At 40.6% G+C, this 23,148-nt stretch overlaps 3 protein-coding genes across 5 annotated transcripts; 2 read left to right on the forward strand and 1 right to left on the reverse strand.

Moving 5' to 3' along the window:
- Positions 1 to 58: 58 nt before the first annotated feature.
- On the forward strand, positions 59 to 6,467 carry si:dkey-110g7.8 (GTPase IMAP family member 8). Of its 3 annotated transcripts, none has more exons than XM_022213462.2 (7): positions 59 to 426; positions 693 to 811; positions 1,794 to 2,349; positions 3,139 to 3,236; positions 3,480 to 3,611; positions 3,870 to 4,460; positions 4,651 to 6,467. In XM_022213462.2, the coding sequence occupies exons 2-7, from the start codon at positions 781 to 783 to the stop codon at positions 4,722 to 4,724; spliced, it is 1,482 nt and encodes a 493-aa protein (XP_022069154.1). In that variant the 5' UTR covers positions 59 to 426; positions 693 to 780; the 3' UTR covers positions 4,725 to 6,467. The 3 variants fall into 3 exon arrangements, with proteins under 3 accessions (XP_022069154.1, XP_022069157.1, XP_022069158.1); XM_022213465.2 differs by having other exon boundaries at positions 59 to 334; XM_022213466.2 differs by having other exon boundaries at positions 59 to 260.
- A 1,089-nt stretch (positions 6,468 to 7,556) lies between these two features.
- LOC110964677 (cyclic AMP-dependent transcription factor ATF-4-like) lies at positions 7,557 to 10,938 on the reverse strand. The gene is made up of 3 exons (XM_022213467.2): positions 10,738 to 10,938; positions 9,048 to 9,512; positions 7,557 to 8,884 (listed from the first exon to the last, which is right to left on the reverse strand). Exons 2-3 carry the CDS (start codon positions 9,406 to 9,408, stop codon positions 7,938 to 7,940), a joined length of 1,308 nt encoding a protein of 435 aa, XP_022069159.1. The 5' UTR covers positions 9,409 to 9,512; positions 10,738 to 10,938; the 3' UTR covers positions 7,557 to 7,937.
- Positions 10,939 to 17,864: 6,926 nt separating this feature from the next.
- si:ch211-256m1.8 (asparagine--tRNA ligase) lies at positions 17,865 to 23,148 on the forward strand. Its single transcript, XM_051941514.1, has 2 exons — positions 17,865 to 17,990; positions 21,880 to 23,148. Exons 1-2 carry the CDS (start codon positions 17,865 to 17,867, stop codon positions 22,861 to 22,863), a joined length of 1,110 nt encoding a protein of 369 aa, XP_051797474.1. The 3' UTR covers positions 22,864 to 23,148.

Raw genomic sequence — 23,148 nt, forward strand, 5'->3', positions numbered from 1 at the left:
ATGTAAATAATGTGTTTGTGCGTGATGCAGCAACTGGGGAATACATCTTACCATAGACATATACACAGGTATAGACATATACACATGTCTATGCATCTTACAGCTGTAAGGAGAGAACAGAGTCTCTCTCTCTCTCTCTCTCTCTCTCTCTCTCTCTCTCTCTCTCTCTCTGTCGATCCATCTTTTTATCTGTCCTCCTGACTGCAGTCTGCATACAGTGCTGGGGCTGCCGCTGCTACTGCTGCTGCTGTGAGACACGAGTAAGTTGGAGGAACAGCTTCCTCGGTTCTGCCTCAAAAAATGACGACATCTTCCTGGAGCTGCGGCTGCAGGGGTGAATTTGGCTTTCAGTCTTCTGCATTGTACAATCTTTCCTTCTGACAGATAAATAAGACAAAAGAGGGAGCACAAGAAGGCAAGGAAAAGGTGAGAGAAGATATAGAGGAAACGGCTTCAAACAGTCATGGTGGGGTAAAGGGGGCGTGGGAGATAGATTATAGAAAAGATAGGTAGGGGCTAAATGGCAAAGGGGGTAAGAAAAAGCTTGGCAAGGGAGACAGGGCAAACATAGAGAACTAATAATACGGTGAGTTGCACTGCGGTAGAATGTGGCATTGAGCTAAAGAAAGAGCTAGGATGCTTTTGAGTTGCAATCCTTTTCCACATCACTCAGGATTTGTCATTTTCTGAAGACGCAAGAAAAAAGAATCCACCGTGGAGGCAAGGAGGAGAAGGAGGAGGGGGGCTGAGGAGGAGGAAGCCAGAGGTTCTACACACAAGATGGCTGCTGTGTCCTCTGCCTCTGACACTGGTAAGTGGGTTTTTATCATTTACTTCAGACCTCACTGCAGGCGTTATATCATCCATCTTCACCATTTGTTAATCATAGCATATATAGTGAACTGTAAGCATCATGTCATGTTCGAACCAAATACCCGTAATAGTGGAGAACTGTTGCTTGAGACAACTTCCTATAATTAGCAAAACACATGGAAAGTCTTACCTGCAGTGAGTACCTGGGGAACATCAATAAACTTTCTTCTTCTCATATTTCCCTTTCTTGCTCCTCTTGCCGTCCTCTGAATATACCTCTCTTCCCATGATATCATTTTATTAAAACATGTCTCACTCTTGTAACTTGTACTCAGAGTATGTATATCATGTTTTACTCACATAACTTCTCTTTCATTTTTCCTCAATTTCCTTTGGGATTAATAAAGTATATTTTGATTTTGATTTGTTAAAAAAAATCCAGGGTTTCTACTTTTTGATCCAATTTTTCTCAAGGCTAAGAACAGATGAGGAGATATGCTGGGGGTAGAATCCAGAGGAGAGAAAAAAACAAGAATGAAAGAGGAGTGAAGAAGAAGAGGCATATGGTAAAAATTAGTTTAGATTAAAGGATGGTACTCTATAGATTGAGGACATGAGTGAAGGTAGAAGAACAATATATTTTGAACTGGGAAGAAAGCAGAAATGAACAAATCTCTAAAAAGCAATATAAAAATATATATTAAGATTTTAAGTCATTGAGGTCATGCCAATTTGAATATCTTCAATAAAAAAGCAACTGGACCTATCTTTTTGGAGAAATGTCCCACGAGGATCATAGTGAAGACACTACTTTCAGGACAAAATGGGTTTATGCCATAATGAGGATCATTTCCTTGGACAACTAGCTGTTGTGCTACATGTTGCATATAAGAATATTAAATATTTTGAATTTAGAATATAAAATCCAAAAACCTGTCCTTGTTCAGAACCTCTGGTCTGATTTTCCTGTTTTATACCAGGGGATCTCAGAGGCCGCCACCCCCCAGAGCGTAGACTGCTGCTCTTAGGAGGACCACAGTCTGGTAAGACATCCACTGCCAACACCATTCTGGGGGATCAGATCTTTGAAGCTGGGACAGAGACTACACATAGCAACGTGGGCCAGACGGAAATCTATGGCCGACGGGTCACCGTGGTTGACACTCCACCGTGGGCAATCCTCACTGATCCTGGGGAAGACAACGAAGTTGACAACAATGACAATGCTGCTGCCGAGTCTGACAGCCCGCCCCGACCTCCTCCAAGCCTAGACAGTGAGGGGCCTTGCATGGGGGCCATACTCTGCCCTCCTGGACCCCACACTATCCTACTGGTGGTGTCAGTCACTCAACCCTTTACTGACAGCCAAAGGAGAGCTGCAGAGGAGCAGCTGGGGGCCCTGGGTGGAGGGACATGGAGGTATTCCATGGTCCTCTTTACTGGGGTGGACAAACTGCCCCAAGGTGTCTTTATTGAGGAGCACATAGCAAACACTGGAGAGGCCCTGCAGTGGCTGGTGGAGAGATGTGGAAGCAGGTCTGTCAGCACACTCTCTTTTTGCTTTGTATCTGTTCTCTCTCCGATTTCTTAGAAGTCTGCTCTAAACAAAGGAACATCAAAAACCTGTACATTTGTCCATGTCCAGTCTTTGTTAGTACAGTGCAAACAACCACAAGTAGTTACTAAACAATGTTTGAAACAGTGCAACAGTGGTATAAAAACAACTTAAAGGAAAATTCCTCAAAATTCATGCATCAAAGTCCCTGTACAGATCCTGAAACGCACAGCTAGATACACGAAAGAAGTTGTATAAATATGATTGAGAAAGATGATTGAATGAGATATTTTTTCTCTAATTGCCTATTGTACTACCAGTATGCCATAGGATTGCAAAAGCTGAATCTGCTGAAATTCTTTTCACGGAGTGCAGCTGTAAAGATTTGGCCTTTTCAACCATCAAATTTTGTTGCATTGTCAAGTCAAACATTTTTGTTTGCATTTCAATAAATTTATGGGACATATTTTTTTTAAATATCATTAAAATCAAAGTGGCAGAGACATAGACAACCTAACCTTTATTTTACATTGGGGTTTAAGACCAAAAAGCAATATTTTAGATTTTTAACTTAATGATGTTTTGTTTTTGTTAAAAATTTGCAGTCTGATCCCAAATAACCAAGATGACGTCACGATGACATCAATCCTGTTATTCTTTACAGAATTTGGAAAGTTCCCGTCAGAGCTACAGAAAACTTCATACAACTGTTTTCCACACTTTGTGTGAATTTAGTGAAGAGCCTCTAAAAATAAGTTTTCCCACTGCAGGTATCATGCCTTTGACAACATTCAGAAAGATATCGAAGAAAACACACAGGTACCCGAGCTGATGGAAAAGGTGGAGGAAATGATCACAGACAACCAAGGTTTTGCTGGATTTCTTATTTTCTGCATTTTTGTATAGTTTATTGAAATATTTTTTTTTCAATATTCATTGTTTTTATCCTTAAGTACTACTTTATTTGTGCTATGGTACACTAACTAATGATACTGTATTTATTTCTGGAGCTTCTATATTATGATTATTGCATTAGTAATCAATATACCAGCTGTGTTATAGAGATGACTGAGGGCACACCAGTGACTAAATTATTGCTGCTTTCATGTAGGCTGGTACTTTGAGGTGAATGAGTTGATTTTACTGGAGGAAGAACAGGCCAGGAGAGCTCTGGAGGAAGAGAGGATGAGGATGGAGGAGCACGCTAGACAGAGGGACCAGATGATTGGAGGACCTCCTAGGGGTATGAGGGAGCTCTTCATTTGTATGTGTGTGCTAAAGTGTGGCAAAGTGGGTCTTGTGTTGAAGGAGAGATTGTATGCTGTAATGCTGTTACCAAGAATTCAAGTCACTTAATTACTGATCAGTCAGTACTGCTTTATATACTCCCAATGTTTGCCCTCTTTTTTTGCACTGTTCATCTGAACATTTTTCTCTCAATTTCTCCTTCCGTTTTTGTCATTGTGTTTCTTTCTCCTTCTGTCTGGTTCTTGTTGTACAGAATTGAGGTTGCTGTTGTTGGGTTGGAAGGGCGTTGGAAAGAGCTCGGTGGGGAACTCCATCCTAGGTCGCCGGTACTTTGAGTCAGGACAGGAGACAGAATTGTGCCTTAGAAGGCAGGCATTGGTGTCTGGACGTCGGATCACTATTGTAGACACCCCAGGCTGGGACTGGTTTTCAGTGAGGCGAACCCCAAAGCGCATCCGTCAGGAGTCCCAGCGTGGGGCTGCCCTCCTCCGACCTGGACCCCACACATTGCTGCTTGTCCTGCCGGTTGTCTCATCCCTCACTGCCAGGAAAAGGCGAACACTCCTGGCGCACATAGAGACTCTGTTTGGTGACAGCGCATGCCTCCATACTATGGTTCTGTTCAGCTGTGGGGACTGGTTGGGACGCACACCCATTGAAGAACACATCCTTAGAGGAGGGCGGGAGCTGCAAAGATTGCTGGAGTACTGTGGGAACTACTACCACGTCCTGGACAGTAAGACACCTGGCAAGGACAGGAGTGTGTCTGTCCTACTGGATAAGATAGAGGAGATGATCCGGGAAAATGGTGACAAGGCGTTCCTTCCCATACAAACTGAGTGGTGTAAGTCATTTTCATTTTCATATATATTTTGCTTCTTTTTAAAAATTTGATAGTTCACTAGTGTTTAGTGAGTTTTGTTTTGTGTTCCAGTTAAAAAAAAACATTTAACTGATCATACCTACAAGGCTGATGTTTATGCGTCGGCTCTTCAAAACTGTAAACACTAACATTATTGTGTTGTATTTGACAGTGAGCGAGGAGAGTTCTTACTCTTCCGATAATACCGAACCTGAGGACGACTGTCGAGGATGCCAGCTACAGTAACTGCACTTTAAGCTGTTTGGCTTTTGCTCTTTGTTCTAAGTTATCAGTATGTTCAAACATCATCTCATGTAACTTAGACCTCATCAAAGTATCCCTCTGTAACTCTAAGGAGTTTCTGAGAAAACAAGAGGTTTAGGACAGGAGTCTTGTTATGAGTAGCACTCTGTTGGAAATGAAAAGACCAAAGTCACTGTTCACTGAGCTCAGTCTCAAACTGAGGAGAGGGAGGAATGTACGACTTCAAGTGACAAAAGTTCAGTCCCTGTTGAACCAATGAACATGTCCATGGAAAATGTCTGCTGCTTAGGAGACCATGTTTTAGCATTATTGTAAATCACTGTTCAGTCTGCACTGATAAGCTTTGTATTACAACTACAATCAAAACCAAAAAGTTAAATACTTAAAAAAGCAACACTGTAATAACCAGTCAGATCTGAAGATTTGGTCATGTCTGCAACAAGTCCATCACTCATGATTATTGAAAGAGTAAGAGGAATCTGTCTGTGTATATCCTTTTATACAATATGGCCATCCCCTTCTATGCCAGGTGCCATTGCTGCCATTCAGTTTGTATCAATTACATGCATAAGAGCTGTTTTGAGTTTGGCTGTAATTGGTTCCTTTGGTCCCCTTGTGCAACAAAAATTCATTGAATCTATCTAAAGCAGTAAATAGGTATTTTTAGTGCTGTTGTATTAATGCTCAAGAAGAGCTCTAAAAACTGTTTTAAAAAGCTGTATTGTACTAATGTTCAGTCTTAAATCTTTGTAGAGCAGCTTGGGCTGGCTCTGCTTTGTTGTTTATGGTCATGCATAAAGTGCATATATCGAACAGTTCAATTCAACTACGTGCCTCAGCATCAAAGTGTGAGAGTGGGGGTGTAGCCCTGCAGTACCAGGACAGTATCCTATATTCTACATCAAGCTTTAGCATGGTAGAGAAACAACATGACCACGTGAACCATTGAAGTTCAAATTTAGCTTTTCCTTCCTGTCAGCTTTTTCTACAGTGGCTATTAGTTCTTGTCACAAGTTGAGATTTTTTTAAAAGTATTATATGAATATATATTCACCTGTCAGAGGCATGTAAAGATGTAGCATGCAGATAAATTGAGTGCCTATTGAGCTGAAGGCAACCTCACTTATTCCTCTGACTCTTGCTTGAATAAAAATTCAATATGAATCTGTGCGAATTTCTGGGATGACATCACATTGCTTTATCTTCACACCTGGAAAAAAAAGAAGAAAGGAAAAAAAACACACTCTGAAATGTACAAATAAAAGCATATATAAGGCTCAAAGTTATGTTTACTGTCCCACTAGGGGAAATTTGGTCTGCAGCGAAAGTTCACATATTTTATATGTATGTGACCATTACCACTGCCATGCTCTAAAATTTTATTTTCTACAAATGATGTAGTGTATTAAAGAAGTTCTGACACTGCTCCCTGTTTTACTTTGTATTTTATTTAGAGAGTTTAATACATTACCACACTTTTGTGACAAGCATGACTTTAAAATTTGATATGTTTCAAACATTTATCTGGAGTCTTCAAGTCCCACTCCATCTGTGAATATATTGTATGAGCGGTGTATATGTTTCATTAAAGCACTTAGCCAAGCATTTTGCACTGTTCCAAGTTCCACCATGTTACTGCAGCCAAAGTGACGTTACTTACTGTGAGGTCTTTCTCATATGGTGATTCCATTAGACAACAATAAAACATGGCTGTATTGTTGTGTATTACTGACTTTCCTTGTATTATTTATACAATCTGTCTGTTGTGGATGGACTGCAATATTATCTGCATTATTCAGTCATACTAAGCAGTCAGCTACCCTTGAGGAAGAAGTATTGTGGTACCATTGTAGCTTGCAAAATACTAACCATCTAAATTATATTTGGAAAAATGTATATTTAGCAAAACAATGCATTTTGAGTATAACCTGCTCTTGTAGGTAGGAGGTTGACATTAAATCCTTTAAAAAAAAAGTCTAAGCACTTAACACAGACAAAAAAAGACAAAGTTAGTGTTCTGGTTAGGTGAAATTTAGTATTATCTAGGAAATTCGGCAATTTAAATAGGTGACACCTGCACTGAGTAGCTATGTTCTTTTGGGTTTTTTGAGGAAACGTGCTTATTTACTGCACCATCTTGACTGCGAAGCATAAGATTGTCTCTGAGCTATTGGATTGCCTTGACCAATTACTCTGTTCAGTGGTAATATTATTCAAGTGGTCTCTTGGTTAGCACTCTTTTCCTCTCCTTCCCATTCTCCAAGAGACTGACATAAAAATGTATTCTTCTAAGCACCTGCCATAAACTTTAGTGTCTTAATTTTGTAATTAGTGACAGAAAAATACTAAAAGAAGACATTTTTATCTGAAGCTTGTTTGCCATCCATTAACTTTATGACTGTCACTTGAATAAATGTACGTGTGTGAAGCATTCTGCTAGTCAGGCAGGCACCATTATCCTCATCTGTGTATTTTAAGGGAGCTCCTTTCAGATAGACAACAAAGTTGTTGTTCTTGGTCAGAGAATACATTACAAAGACTGAGATAAGATTTGACTTGCTAACAAATAAGTATATTGTGTACAGCTCATCTGTAGCACTTTTAACTTCATTTAAAAATGGTTTGATTTTCTTATCCAGAACTCAAAAAAGTAGAGTTCATATTCTTTGTGTGCTATGAACTGATATACATATTTACACCTTCAAGTTTGAAAATGCTCTAAGTGATGCTAGTATTTTCAGTTACTACACAATCTACCAAATACACATTTTTGCATCTGCTTGCCAAGATTCTGGGTACAATAAATCACAAATCTGTGCCAACACTCTTTATTAGGAGAATAAATTACAGATTGTTCAGTTATGCTATAATGTACAGATTTAAACCTTTAAAATGCCATCCTGCTGGCAAATGACTGAAGTTTTAATATAAGGAAAAAAACACATACAAGAAAGATTGCAGAAGTTTATATACCAAATGGAAAATATTTGAGATTTACCACTACATGACTAAAGTATGTTATATTCAATACCACTTTGATACATGAAGGATTACATTATAACAAATACTAGTTTTACAGGACTGTGCATCCAAGACATGCAGTATGGGCAATATGATCATGAAATAAGATCTACCAAGCTCAATTGTTAGGTGGAACTCACTTCTTACACCATCAGTTACAGCTAGGTTTAACCATTAGGGGTCAGTACCAATACCCTTTTTGAGAATGGCCGAGCGGACTTCCTCCATTAACTCTTTGAGATACTCGATCTCCCTAGCCATAGACCCAGCCTTCTCAGTAAGCTCTATGTTCCTCCTCTTCAGCAGTGCATGCTCTGCAATAAGTGCATCCTGCTCAGCCCTCTTCTTCTGCCTGTAACGAATTGCAGCCGTTTTATTCTGCTCCATCTTCTTTTGTTTCTTGTCTTGTCTTGGCACCTTCACAACTATCCTTTCAGGTCCACTTGCACCCAGGCAGGACTTGACTTCAACACTTGTAGCACTAAGAGGGGGTGGATTAGATTTGTATTTGGGCACAGGGTATGGCCTACTTCTGGAGGACCTTTGTGGTGGGGAGGCTGGTGAGGAGCAATGAATGACCTCTGATGAGGTTGGCATCTTAGCTTCATTTTTGGGAGTCAGGACAAGGACGATGCGAGTTGGTGAAAGGGAGAGTACAAACCTTGGGACTTGAGGGACCACAGAGGCCATCACTGGCTTTGCTTCACTCTCTGCGATATCTACTTCACTGCCTAGGTCCAAAGTGAAGGCTGGGAATGAAGGAGAATCAACCACTGGGGAAGAAGAGCCTGGAGAAGCAGGCTCAGATTTTATCTCCAGATCCTCTTGTGGCTCTTGGACACATGGTGCCAAGTCAGGGACCTCCTGTCTGTCAATACAGGATTCAGAGTGATCCACTATACTGACAGAAGGATCTGAACAGACAGCGGGAATGATAGGAAGACTTGAGAACAAAGGAGGTGAGAAAGTTGGCAATGGGAGGCAGTCAAGGGAGGCCAGAAGGTCTTCAGGAGAGCTGGGAGACTCTTCGGCAGGACTGCAGGAGCTAATCAGAGAGTCCAGGTCAAACTCACTTAGATCCATCCTCTCAGCCATCCAGTCCAGGTCACTGAGTGCATTCTCTGTGAGGGGAAATGAAGAACCATTCACCATTATCATCACTATCAGTTTTAACTAAATTACACTGAGATTTGATTATAGTAAAAGATACTACCAAAAATACTTTCAGGAAGTTAGGTGTTCTTAAAAGATACAGTTCCGGTTATCAACTTTTATGCTCATTACCTTTGCCATCACTGGACAGCATCTGGCTACCTCTCAGCTGGACAGGGTGGTCCAACCAAGGGAGGGAGAACAGATTAGACTCAGTCCTCGCTTTGTCCCCACTGAGGAGGATGGCTGGTGGGGAGGATGGAGGAGAGTAGAAGGGAGCAGGAGAGGTGGAAGAAGAGAGGGGTGAGAGGGGATGGGGTGACGCTGGTGAAGTGTCCCCCTCTAGTAAGGTTCCCCTTCCTTCCTGTTGTTGTTTTGTGTCAAGGTGAAAAAATTGTGAGCTCATGGCATCAGCCATGGGAGAGGAAGGCACCCAGAGAAGGGCCTCCATGTCTTCCAGGCCAAACTGTGAGTTGGTTTTCATTGTGGTCATAGTGGCTGTTGTTGGTCACAAATGGAGCGTGTGGCAATGCTAGGGTAGCGATAGACTCTTTTATGCTGTCGAATGCAGCAGTATTTGGGGTTTCCATGTAGGACCTGAAGACAAGAAATAAGATAAAAACATTTAGGTTGAAAACATAAACATCAATATGTAAGAAACATATTTATGCTAATAAATTCAATAACAAATACAATTAAAAAAATATTTTTTAAATTATCTATCATTTCAGAGTCAGAGGACATTTAGTCTTCAAAATTTTTGAAAATTAACCTTCTCTTTCACAATTTCCTGTTACAAATTAATCAATAATAATTGTTTGATGATGTCATTTTCAGCATATGTGATTCACTGTTTTCCTCTTCTACGAGCTGAAAAGGTTGTGGTAGCAGGGTTGTGTGCATGCTGTGGGACACACGTTTCATGCATAATAATTATTTAAAATATGTTGACTGGAAATCTTTATTTTCCACAATTACAAGAGACACCAATGGAAAAAAATACCAAAAAAGGAAGATTTAGGTTTCTTTTTTTTTTTTTTGGAACTGTTTTGAGATTCAATTTAGTCATTAGAGGGGTGGGGCAAACAAAAAATGTCATTTTAGGGGGTACTCCAAATATATTTCCTCCCATTCTTTTTTTTTTTTTTAGATTTGGTCTCAGGTCAAGTACATTTACCAAAGACCTGCATGTTTTAGTATTTGTACATGGATTACTTGAAATTTGATGGGTGGGACGTAAAATGTCTTCCAATTCTGAAATGACCACAATAATGATGTCATAAGGCAGGCGCTTTAGCACTGTAACACTGTCTAGTGACTACAATTCACCTGCTTCACATCACTCGTTTCTACGCAGCAAACAGTCGTAAGAGTCTTATGAGTCCATGACTCAGCCTCACAACACTCATCTTTGTTTTCAATATAGACAGTGAGCCGCCATTTTGACTAAAGAGGAAACTACCCATTTTCTGACTGCCACGATGGCAGTGGAAGGCTAGCATTATGATAGCTGCGTTTGATTCTAATGTAGCTACACCGTGATTGACAGATACAATGTATCGAGACAAAATGGGCCAACAGTTTAAAATGCATCATTTCATGTTAATCTCACGTTTGTCATCTCATTTCCCAGTCCCGGTGATTTGATATAATCAACAACAAAGTCATTATGTTCATGTATTCAGCGATTCGGTACGTCAAATTAATTGTTATTGCTTAAAAAATGTCACAGATTTTACGAAAGTACAGTAAGTTAAATAAGTCTGGCAGCCACAGTAGGCCACACAGCTGTCATCAACAAATGTTAGAAAATATTACTTACGACATTTTGCTGAATCAGAAGTGACTCAGTGCACTGACTGAATGCACTGTTTTGTTGGCTGCTGCTGGGTCGCTGCACAATTTCACACTGCCATTTCGGCCAATAGATTGGTGTCCAACAATACCAACTTCGCTTTCTGTTGCTCGAGAGGATAAATGGCGACGATCTCGCGTAGTCCTAATACAGAGCTCAAGAAAGGAGGGGAGGTATCCTTCCGCAGCGTCCACATTATCACTCCGCGGGTGTTTGTTTTCTACGTGCCATGCGCGTCTACTGTCATCCTAAACAAACAAACAAAAATTAAAAAGTAGTTCTAAACTTTGCAAAGTGACATTGTTTACCACGACATTGGACCATATGGCAGTAGTTTCTATTTGTTTACTTTTGTATAGCATTAAAATAATTGGTAGTAGAGCTAACAATTACACTACTGTGTTGTTGCAGTAAGACAGTGTTGGCATTCATGTAGCACGTAGGACATTTGATATGGCGCTAATTCTTAAAAAGATAACTACCATTTAAAACATACAAAAATACAAATCAGCTCTATCACACTAACACATACTATTGTTTGCTTCAGCTAAATGTGACTAATGTATTATCCAGATGATGTAGTTTATCCTTCAAAGTTTGAGACAACAGGAAATCACCAGAAAACCTGCTCTTATTTGACATCTCAGTTTCTGACCCATTCTTCTCTGATCCATTTAACTAGCAAAAAGTAATTTCCCAGATGTCGCCCTCACTTCAGACCTGTGATCCTCACTTCTCATCTGATGAAGACCGTGAGAGCCAAAGGGTCTTGCAAATGACCTTGTTATTTATTTTTGTGTATTACTGATTTGGTTCATATTTTACTGTAGTTATGAAATGATGCTTTTATCATGGCGTATCTACTCTTCATATCTATGGAAGCGCCAACAGAAAAAGGAAAGGTGTGCGTCGCGGTAACAGCAAAGAAAAGGTTATGTGTGTTAATATAAGCTACTAACGGTTCTTAGCACCTGGTTGAGCAGGGAACAAGGTTAGTATTAAAGGTTTTGTTTTGTAAATGTGTTTAGTTATATTTCTCTGACTTTACGATTTGCTATATGGTATCTCAGCTACATTTTAGCCACTCAAGGGTGCTAGCGCATTTTGGTAAACAACTGTGCTTAGTCAGCAATGGGTTTATAAATAAGGTAAAAGGATAAAGGAAACATACTGTTGGTTATTAATTGTATGATTTGGTTTGTTTTCATTGTAGTTCTTACGGTGTGTTTACATCAAGGCTTAAATAAAGGTTGTGAATCATCAATTTGAGAGACCATTGTTTCAACCGGGGGTGCTACAGGTCTCAAAAAGCAGCACATAATGCCACGTTCAAAAGAGAAGAAGAACAGATGCTAAACAAACTCATTTACATTTATCTGTCTGGAAAGGGTGAAAAGGAAAAGATTAAACAGTTTAAGATTCTGGAAATCCAGCAAATCACATTGAGAGCCATTATCCACAAATGGAGAAACATGGAACAGTGGTCAACCTTCTCAGGAGTGGGTGACATACCAAAATGTGCCTGAGACACCACTGACATCTCATCCAGTAGGTCACAAAAGATCCAAGGTGAACATCAAAAGAACGGCAGGCCTCACATCCCTCAGCTAAGGCCTGTCCACATGATGACACAATAAGGAAGACAATGGGAAAAAATGACATCCATGGGAGAGTTGCAAGGCGCAAACCACTACTGACCAAAAAGAATGCAAGGGTTCATCTGGCATTTGCAAAAATAATATCTGGATGAGCCCAAGACTTTTGGATAAAATCCTGTGGACAGATGGGTCAAAGGTTAAACTTTCTAAGAGACATAGGTCTCGTTTCATGTGGTGTAAAGCTAATACTGCATTTCACCAAAAAAAAAAATCAAACCAGCAGTGAAACGTGGTTGTGATAGTGTGATGGTTTGGGGCAGCATTGCTTTAACGGGACTTTGATATCTTGTCATTATTGATGGAGCCATGACTTCTGCTCTCTATCAGAACATCCTCCACGAGAAAATCTGACCATCAGTTCATGACTTAAAGCTCTAGCATGGTTTATGTAGCATGACAATGACCCAAAGCACACAGGCAACTCTGACCCTAACCCACCCATGAATGGATCATACAGAACAAAATTAAGTTTTGGAGTGGCCGAGTAAAAGTCTGGACATGGATCCAATTGAGACACTGTGACAAGACCTTAAAAGGGCAGTTCATGTTCAAAAACCATCTAATATGGTCAAATTAACACTATTCTGTAGAACAAAGAAATGATGTGAGAAGAGTGGGCCAGAATTCTTCAATGGTGATGTAAAAGACCAATTAAAAGTTATTTCAAATGTTCAACTGCAGTTTTTGCTGCCAAGGGTGACCCAATCAGTTATCAGATTTAGGGAGGCAATTACTTTTTCCCAGGGGTGATATAGGTTTTCAGTCATTCTTCAATAAATCATAATTTAGAAACTGATACCAGACAGTGTTTCTAGATTATTGCTGTCTAATATCAAATAAATATAAATATTAGTTTGATAATCTGAAACTTTTATGTGTGAGAAATATGCATAAAGAGAAGACATCAGGAAAATACTTTATCACAGCACTGTTTTTCTGAAAAAGTTTAGGAGTTAAGTTTATCATCACATCGCTGCATTGACTCCCTGTCCGCTTCAGGATCGATTTTAAGGATCTTTAATTAGGTGTTAAATGTCTTAACGGCCTTGAACCTTCTTATTTATCTGATCTGCTTTTGACATATCAACCCTTGCAGATCCTGAAGTCTTCCGGCAGTGGTCTTTTATCCATACCACAAGCTAGAACAAAAACCCATAGCGAGGCGGCATTTAGCCACTATGGCCCCCGCCTGTGGAACAGCCTGCCAGAGAACCTCAGGACTGCAGAGACTGTCGAGGTTTTTAAAAGAAGGGTAAAGACACACCTTTTTAATTGGACTTTTTAAGTACTTCTTATTTTCTTATCATTGTCTATTTATTGTTTTATCTTTTACTTTCCACCGTTTACTTATCTTACAGGTCTTTTATTCTATCTTATAGTTTAAAATTTTTTAGTTTTTAACTCCAGTGTTTCCTCAGGGGGGTCCTCCACACTGAGGGCTGTATCTGGTCTGCTGCTGGGGGTGCTGTCCCTGGGTCCCTTCGACCCAGCTGGTCGGGGGACTCCCCACCTCAGGGTCCCCCTGTCTCGAGGTCGGCGGTTCCAGGGGCCGGCGCCTCCGGTGGTCATGGCCTGTGACTCCTCCCGGTGCGGATGACCCCAGTGGAGGCATTTTCCACAATCATCAATGCCATGCCATGTCTCTCTACAGTCAGTGGTGAGAGTGTATGTGCGTGTGTGTGGGTGTGCATGTATGTGTGCTTGTGTAATTGTGTGCATATATGTATATATGGAGGGAGGGATGGGTTTGCTTATTTTTAATATTTTTACATGTTGTACAGCACTTTGTGTTGCATTTTTAACTGTATGAAAAGTGCTATATAAAGTTTGATTTGATTTAATGATTTTTTTTAACACTACTTGTACTGATCTCCACATTTCGTGCTTATTTTAATTACTGACTTAAATAAGTTTTGGTTCATTACTGTTTAGTTGATAGTACACATAAAGAAGGGTCTTTATGTGTACAACTAGTGCTGTTTTCAAGACAAAGGGTGGTGACAGGGAACAATTAAAGTTTGTTTGCTGCATGTTATATAATTATATAGTATTCTTTCAACTTTTAGAGAATTAAGAATTGTCAGAAATTGTTCACAGTTTTGCTCAAAGGGAATGGTGGGGTGGAGGGGTGGTGAGGGTGTAAGAGAGAGTGATTGTGTCATTCAAGGCACCTAGCACTTTGTTGATGGTGCTTTGGTGCAGTTAGACCTTAGAACAGAGATTCAAAACAAATCAGCATTAAAAAAGAAAAGGGAATAGGACCAGACAAAGATAGAGAACAAACAAAGGCTGAAAGGGAAAAAAGGGGGAGAAAGGGACTGTGAGATGTGGAGAGATAGGAGAGACGAGAAACTTAATTGCCTAATTGGAGTCACTGCATTTACATTATGACATAGCCTTGTTTTCGTAGTCCAACCGGATTTTTCTCCCACAAAGTGTTCTTCCACCATACCAACTGGCCAGATCTCAGAGAAATTTCTACAGTGAGGTAAGTTGCTTTTATACCTAAGTAAACCAAATGTGTTAATAACAATGCAGGAAAGAGATAACAGTTAGATTTTTAATGATGCATTCTTATATGCAACAAGTGCAAGAGGAGGTCATGCTCCACGCTGAAGTCTGGTTATAAAAGGTTAAGAACTTTTAGGAAATATTTTTTTCTGATAAATCACCTTAAGATTTTATTTTTAAATTTTTTTTTAGATATCTTGCTATTAAAAATATTAGAGACCAGAACAGAACCTAACACCTACTAATAATGCATACTTACAGCACAGTGCCTTCATAGAGATAATATCTACTGAGAACAGTTTTCATCGACAGTTTGTTTGGCAGAAATGCTTTCTCAATGTGAATATTTGTATATGTTATCCACAATAAATTGGATATTGTTTCTGGAAATAAATATCACTGTTGATGTTTTTAAAACATTTCTTTATAAATTATTCCATGCTCTTTTGATGTAAAATCCTGAACAAAAATTACCTACTTGCATAGGAAGGTACCTTGGATCGAATGAACTTTAAAAAGTCTCAATCTTAAAATCTATCTTATTAAATAATTTTTGCCTTGTCTGACAAAGTTATTAGTTTGTTGTCCATAAAATCAAATGAATTAATCATACAGAATTTGTCTTATGCAAATTGCTTGTAGTATTATAGTAAAATTGTCACACAATTAAAATCATAAGACGAGAATCCTTTCAGATCCAAAACCCATCAGATAGAATGCAAGATTCAGATGCAATACAGACAGCATTGTGTGGGTGATTTGAACTGATGGGACCAATCAGGAGAAATCTAATTTTCCAAAAGTCAGACAGTTAGGGACATGTTTCCTTAACAACCGCAAAAAAAAAGCCAAGACTTAGTTTTTAACAGGGAGTAACTGCTTTCACGTGTGATCAGATGGGCTTAGTTATTAGCCATAACAAGAGCCCATGTATCTGCTCAGTCCAGAGGTATTGTCCCACGCTGAAGTAATATCTGGATGCATTCCATTCATGCGCACCACGTTAACGCACAAAGAGACCTGTGTGCACTCACCAGTGTCTTCACCATAAATTCGATAAATGAATTACGGGTTCCACTAATGAGAGACAGGTTGGACATCATGTGAAGTAAATGTAAAGAGAGATGAGAAAAGGAACATGTTGTGTCAAACATAATGTAGTACATTGTGCCTGTTTGTAGTTGTGTGCTGTATGTATGTCAGTGTTTTTGCCTGCCAAAAGTCTAAGAAGTAGTTTGTAAATAAAAATGAAGACTTTATGTGGAACAACAATTTCTGTTTACTGCTTTGCTGGTGACAGGATGAAGCAATAGTGCTGCTTTAATCTGGCATGCAAACATGCTCATGATGACAGTTTCGACATAATGTTTGCCGTTTTGACAATCTCACAGTGATGTTTAGTGTTTTGCATGCATAAGGTAACATTTTCTAATTAGTATTAAACACAAAGCACAGTAGAGACTGGGCATGTCAATACTTTTGCAAATATTTGATCACAAACCAAACTACTGGAAAAATGCAGTTCTTGATATGATGACATCTTAATGAAAAGTTGGGATATCTTTTGGATACGTGTGTGTGTGTGTGTGTGTGTGTGTGTGTGTGTGTGTGTGTGTGTGTGTGTGTGTGTGTGTTCTTGTACTTGCTACATGGTGAGTACCATTTTCTGCATTTAACTATCAAAGTGAGGACATTTTTACAAAGTGAGGACATTTTGGCTGGTCCTCACTTTGAAACAGCCATGTTTGAGGGTGAAGACTTGTTTTTAGAGAACAGGTATGAATTGAGGTTTGGTTAGGGTTAGGGTAAGGATTAAGTTTAGGCAATCAGTTATGATGGTTAAGGTTAGGGTAAGGCTCTCGGAAATGCATTACGCCTATGGATGTCCTCACTAAGATAGAAGTACAAACATGTGTGTGTGTGTGTGTGTGTGTGTGTGTGTGTGTGTGTACACGTGCTTGTAAAGAGTACCTGGCACCACAGCTGATTCTCTCTATTTTTCCTACTTCTATTCTGTCAAGCTTCCTCCATTTTACCAGGATGACCCTTCTCAACTACCCTGTTCCAGAGTTGGATGTTACCTTGCAAGAGGTGGGCCGTGTTCTGCAGCTCACTTTGAGTCCCGATCTTTATCCAAAGTTTAAAAGTATGCTGGCACAGCAGTGGGAGCATCTTGAAGAAGCCCAGCAGAAATTAGTAGCCAGTGTTGCTGACCAAGAGAATTGGGTGACAAAGCAGTTCAAGAGAGGTCTGTTGTCTTGTGCAGACCCCCTGCCCACATCAACTGCCCTACCTGTTGTTCTTCTTCCATCTAAAGCAAAAACATGTACCCAGCTAGGAAGGGCAGCGGCTCTGCTCTGGGCTGCAGCAAAGCTGTACAGTGAGCCCTTTTTACTAGAGGGCGATCATCTAATAGAGCACACACAGCAGTCTGAAGTGTTTGCTGCCAGCCGTATTCCTGGCAGGAGTCAAGATGAAATTAAGGTATGTTTACTGACAGGACACAACTTGTAAGAAAAGTTAAGGGGTCTAAATTTTCTAAGGGAAAATTTAAATATACCATATGAAGATTAATCTTTCATCTGCTATCCAATCATATTCATTCAAGTACTTTGAGCATTTTTATATCTGTACCTTTCTTTGTTCCAGGTCTACCCTGACAGCCTTCATGCCACCATAACCTGTGTTAGAGGAGTGTTCCCTGTTGACATACTCTGCCATCCCAACAATGGAGGGCCAGTTTCTGCACGATCATTTATTGACATCTATAATCAGCTGGCTCAGGTAATGACTCAGCCCAATGCAGGAAAACAGAATAATATTTCTGCCATTTGTAGTCTCTCAGCTCTGGAGCGCAAAGCCTGGGCTGTTATCAGGGAAGAAATCCTTGAGCAAGGGGGAGCAGCAGCAACATCACTGGGGATAATGGAGAGTGCTGTGCTTACGCTATGTCTGGAAGACTGCAATGCACCCTCTGAACTGGCTGATACCCTCAATGCAGTGAGGCTGGGAGCAGGAGGAGTCAATCCATATCTGAGATACTATGACAAGGTATTGGACAAAATCCATATGAGTATTTTAAAACAAGCTCAGATCAACTCTGTCTTACTCTTTCTCATGCTGCTGAACTTTTATTTGAATTTGTAATAATAACCATGACACAAAAAGGCATCAGAATACCGGGGTTGCAGGTGAAATTGCAGGTGCAATTGGCTTTTTGCTTAGGAAGGTTCTTAAGTGTGACCCAGATGTATCTAAGTAGCAGTCATAGTAAGAACAAAAAGAATCTTCTAAATGCCAAAGAAAAAAGCATTAGTGCTCCAATTCTTTATAAATAAAAATGGCTGAAGCTTAAGATGATGCTTTAGATGATATGTACAGTGGAGATTTGTAGGCTTAATATGTATGTTATCTTCCACTAATTCAAATTATTCACAGAAGGATAGTAATTGTAATTCATGTTTATAAATATGAGTGGACAGGGGAGTGAGTGTGAACAACCATTCTCAATGTAACAACCATTTCATTTTACTTTAATGACTAGTGCCCTTTATTACTTCTCTATATAAAATCTAGCCTTGGTAATGCAGTATTGTTTTTACGGGGTTGTTACGTTTATAAGCCATGCATGAAATGTACAAGGCAAAAAATATAAGATTTACTTTTAGTAGTCCCTCTTTGGACAGGTATTTCACTACAGCAAACCCACCTCAACAACATCCACCTTTTTTTAAAATGATGTACCTGTGTAAGTGTAGGCAGGTTTTCTAACCACTGCCGATGTATATACCGACTTCCTCATGAATTTTTCTTCACATTTTACCTTGGTGGATAACAGGCTATGATAATAAAATATGTTGGTATGTTCAAAAATTTTGAATGAAGAAATGTATAAATTCACACAAACATTTGAACTTATCGGTAAGTAGTCAGCGCAGTTTGAGATGGCTAAAGTTTAAAATGTTTTGCTTATTTTCAGTTGGGTAAAAAACCCAGAGCAATCTTTGTATTTCTGTTTTGACAGGTGATGAACCTGGTGGTGTTCAAGGACAGCACAGCTGGGATGGTGTTTGAGCACAGTGCTGTGGATGGGATGGTGGCTGGGCTTGTGACTGAACGTGTGTACCATCTGTCTGAGACTGTTGATTTAAAACTAGCCCAAACCGACACTAAACATGGATCTGTCACAGAAAACAGTGGTGATTCTGTTTGCCTTAGTTCTCTAACATTTCCCTTGAAAGGAGTAAGTACCCTGCAACAGAGCCCTGACTTAAGGGCAAAACATCCAGTTCTCACTTTTGATGTGTTCTCCTATCCTGATGTCTTTTCTACTCTCAGAGGGCAGAGGGGCCTGTTTGATGCTTGGATTAACTTCTCTTTGCAGCTCTCTTTGAGGCAGACTCTTGGGGAATCTGCAGCCAGTCACTTGATGGTCACACCTACCCATATGCGACACTATAAACATGGTCGTTGTGATCCTACATACTCAGTCACCACGCACTCTCGTAACTTAGTAGGTGCCTTGGCATCCCACATTCGTCCAGATAATACAACTGAATACACTACTGATCTGCTACGATTGTTCCATGTTGCACTTTTGGAGCATAAGAGGCTCATTAGAAACACCAAAAATGGTCAAGCTGTTGGGCCACACCTTGCTGCCTTGCGCCAATCTTTGCCATCTGACAATCCATTGAGGAAGTTCCTGAACCCATTTGGATGTCCTTCTGTGTACCTCACTGGTACAGATCTGATGGAGGGTGTGGAGTGTGGAGTAGGGAATGTTTATGCCCAAGATCAGTTAGCTGTAACATACCTTGGGAAGAAAGACAAGGTTCGCATTGTGCTTAATGGGAAAGGGAGCTTTGCTCTAGCGCTGGAGAAGCTTCAAGAAAACTTCAAGATCACCTTGAAATCAGTTATGCAGCTAGCTGTTAGATATGCCATTGCAAATGAAATGGGAGCCCTGGAATGTCTGCTACAACAGGGTCAAAATAACAAAATAAATGGAGAAAAGTCAAACTGCCCCGACATCCCAGATAATGGCAAAAGTAATGTTGGCACCTCCTCTGGCATGAGTCCATACTACACATTGGTAATTCATGGTGGTGCTGGAGAGGAGATAATGCTGAACACTCAAGTGACAGGGATTATTGAGTTTGCTCTACAAACAGCCTTAATACTCGGGTCCCAAGTACTTCAGCAAGGTGGTAAAAGTCTAGATGCAGTTCAGAGATCAGTGGAAGCTCTGGAGGACTGCTTCCTTTTCAATGCAGGTAAAGGTTCAGTATTTAACAAAGATGGCAAAAATGAAATGGAAGCCACTATTATAGATGGCAGTTCAAAGAGGTCAGGATCTGTTGCTTGTGTGCAAAGTGTAAAAAACCCAATAAAAGCAGCCAGGTGTGTCATGGAGGAGAGCTCCCATTCACTTATTGTGGGAGACGGGGCTGAAGAGTTTCTGCAAGGGTTAGAAAAGAAGGAGAAGCCTGTTGTCCCTGAGTATTTCTACACCGATATGCGTCACAGAGAGTTAATTGCAAACCTCAGTGGAAGAGACAAGTCAATAAATAATCACCCTCAGACGGTTGGAGCTGTGGCATTGGATCGTTGGAATGGGTTAGCTGCTGCATCCTCCACAGGTGGGCTGGTAGGAAAACTGAAAGGAAGAGTTGGGGATACAGCAATAGTAGGGGCAGGAATTTATGCTGATGACAAGATAGCTCTTACTTGCTCTGGAGATGGAGATGTTTTTCTCAGGAACACAGTTGCACAAAAAATTGCCAGTCTATACCATAACAAAAGCTATGGACTTAGGCAGGCATGTAGAGAGGTAATGACTGAACATTTGAATGGGATCTGTGCAGGAATAATCTCTGTCAACACTAAAGGTGATACCATCATTGAAGCAAATGCTGGTGTGTTTTTTGTGGCATCAAATATTAATGGCACTTCACGTGTAGAGGTCCTCAGGCCCCTTAAGCGCTTCTCTAACGTGATCTGGGAAACAGATGAACTGGTTGCCTACCTGAATCCCAGTCCCTGGATCCCTGGCTCCACCATTTTGACAAGAAAAACTCATAATGGGAAAGGCAGCATCTTCCATTTTGACATGTTCGATTTCATTGCTACGTTTCAAGGAGCAAGAGCTGTGTCAGATCTGCTATGTGAGCAACTAGGAGTCCAGCGTTGTGCCTTGGTTTTTAATCCAACCCCTGATCAGCCATCACAGATCATACTGCTCCCACTTCATGGCTTAAAGCCAAAGTGGCAGCCCCATCTTGCTGGTGAAGAGGAATTTCATGCTTCCAATCCTGGTTACTGCACTTCAAAAAGTGGCCCACGCTGGAATGATGAAGCACTGGCTCAAATTCAAGCCCAGATTAGAAATGCACTGCCAACACCAAATGCACCTTTTTGTTTTGACTTTTTTGGGAAACCTTCTGATGATGACTTGTTTAGCCGTATTGTGCGTGGAGAGCAGCAACAGTGGAGAGTGTGGGAAGACAGTGAGCATGTTGCTTTCCTAACACCATACCCAAATAGTCCTGGACTAACCATTGTGGTGCCACGAAAGCCACTGTGTAGTGACATTTTTAAACTGGATGAACCTGACTACAAGGCACTGATCTTAGCCACTTACAAAGTTGCCCAGTTACTGGAAGAGGGGATGAAAACTCCAAGTGTTGCACTAATCTTTGAAGGCTTTGAGAGTGACTATGCTCATGCTAAGCTGATCCCTTTGTTACCTTCACTAGATGACACTAAACCTGATGAGCTACAATCAGAATGCTTCCAAAGCTATCCTGGATATGTGTCATCACTGGATGGTCCAGTTGCTGATACTGAATTCCTCAAAAGTATCCACTCAAAAATTACACAGTGCAGGCCCCCTCATTCGTGGGAAGATCCTCAGTCTCACTCCAGTCTTGCCATCAAGAGCCAGTGGTATCGCAACCTGTTCCAAATTCAAAACACACTCTTCCATTGCACAGCCGAATATTTCCACAATTCCTGTCAATACTCCTACGCTTTGACCCCTCTCACCACAGACACCATCTCCTCGCCAATGGGACTGGGATCTGACTCAGAGCCAGTTTCTGTTAACCTGTTGGGCCAGAATGTCTACCTGGCCGACTCAATGCAATTTGTGCTTGAATACTTTCTTCGCTTCCAGGATAACCTACCAGGGACCTACTACATATCTCCCAGCTTTAGAGGAGAAGATCCTGATGCCACACACTTGAACCAGTTCTACCACGTGGAGTGTGAATTGTTGGGTGACATGGACAATGCCATTTCCATAGCAGAGGGATACCTGGTTCATCTCACCAAGTCCATGCTGAAGAAACACTCAGATATTATTCTGAATACTGCTGGGACCCTTACACATGCCACAGCTATGCTGAGTAAGCTGGATGGAAAAACAGCACTACCCAGAATCCCTCTCGACCAGGCCATTCCAATGATGCCCTCTGTTGACTGCTTAGAGTGGGTACAAGATGGCCACCCCCATTTGGGCAGAAAATTAACTCGCAAAGGAGAGCGGATTTTGATAGAGAAATTTGGTGGTGCTGTTTGGCTGACTGAGATGGACCATCTAGGAGTTCCCTTCTACCAGGCATATGTGAAGGGCACTGGACGGTGCAAAGCCAAAGCTGCTGACCTTTTGCTGGGGCTGGGTGAGACTGTGGGTCTTGGTGAACGCCATTCAACCCCTGAAATGGTACAAGATGCCCTGAGGCATCATGCAGTGCCAGAGCAGTCTTACAAATGGTACATTAAAATGCGACAAGTGAAACCACTCCTCACTAGTGGATGGGGTATGGGAACGGAACGTTACTTGTGTTGGTTACTTCAGCATGATGACATCAGAGATATGCATATCATACCAAGGATGAAAGGAATGAAGTACATGCCTTGATCATAGGTCCTCCAAAGAGTTTTAGGCCACAAGAGGTGATATGTTGTCAACAATGAGACCCTAAATCCTACAATGCCTTATTCATCCCTTAAGTGGAACTTGGATTTAGATTTGAGCTTCATTTAATATTTCATCCTGTGCCAGGGGCTTAAATAAGTTTGTTGCAGCTTTTATATCCACCTGCCTTTTGAAAGCCTCAAATATTTTTAGAATTGCGACACAAAAGATAATATCATTTAAAGATTGAGAATGTCAAATGTAAATAAAAAGTAATTCTTGAAATGT

Source organism: Acanthochromis polyacanthus, chromosome 21 (assembly GCF_021347895.1).
Source record: "Acanthochromis polyacanthus isolate Apoly-LR-REF ecotype Palm Island chromosome 21, KAUST_Apoly_ChrSc, whole genome shotgun sequence".
NCBI classification, from domain to species: Eukaryota; Metazoa; Chordata; class Actinopteri; family Pomacentridae; genus Acanthochromis; species Acanthochromis polyacanthus.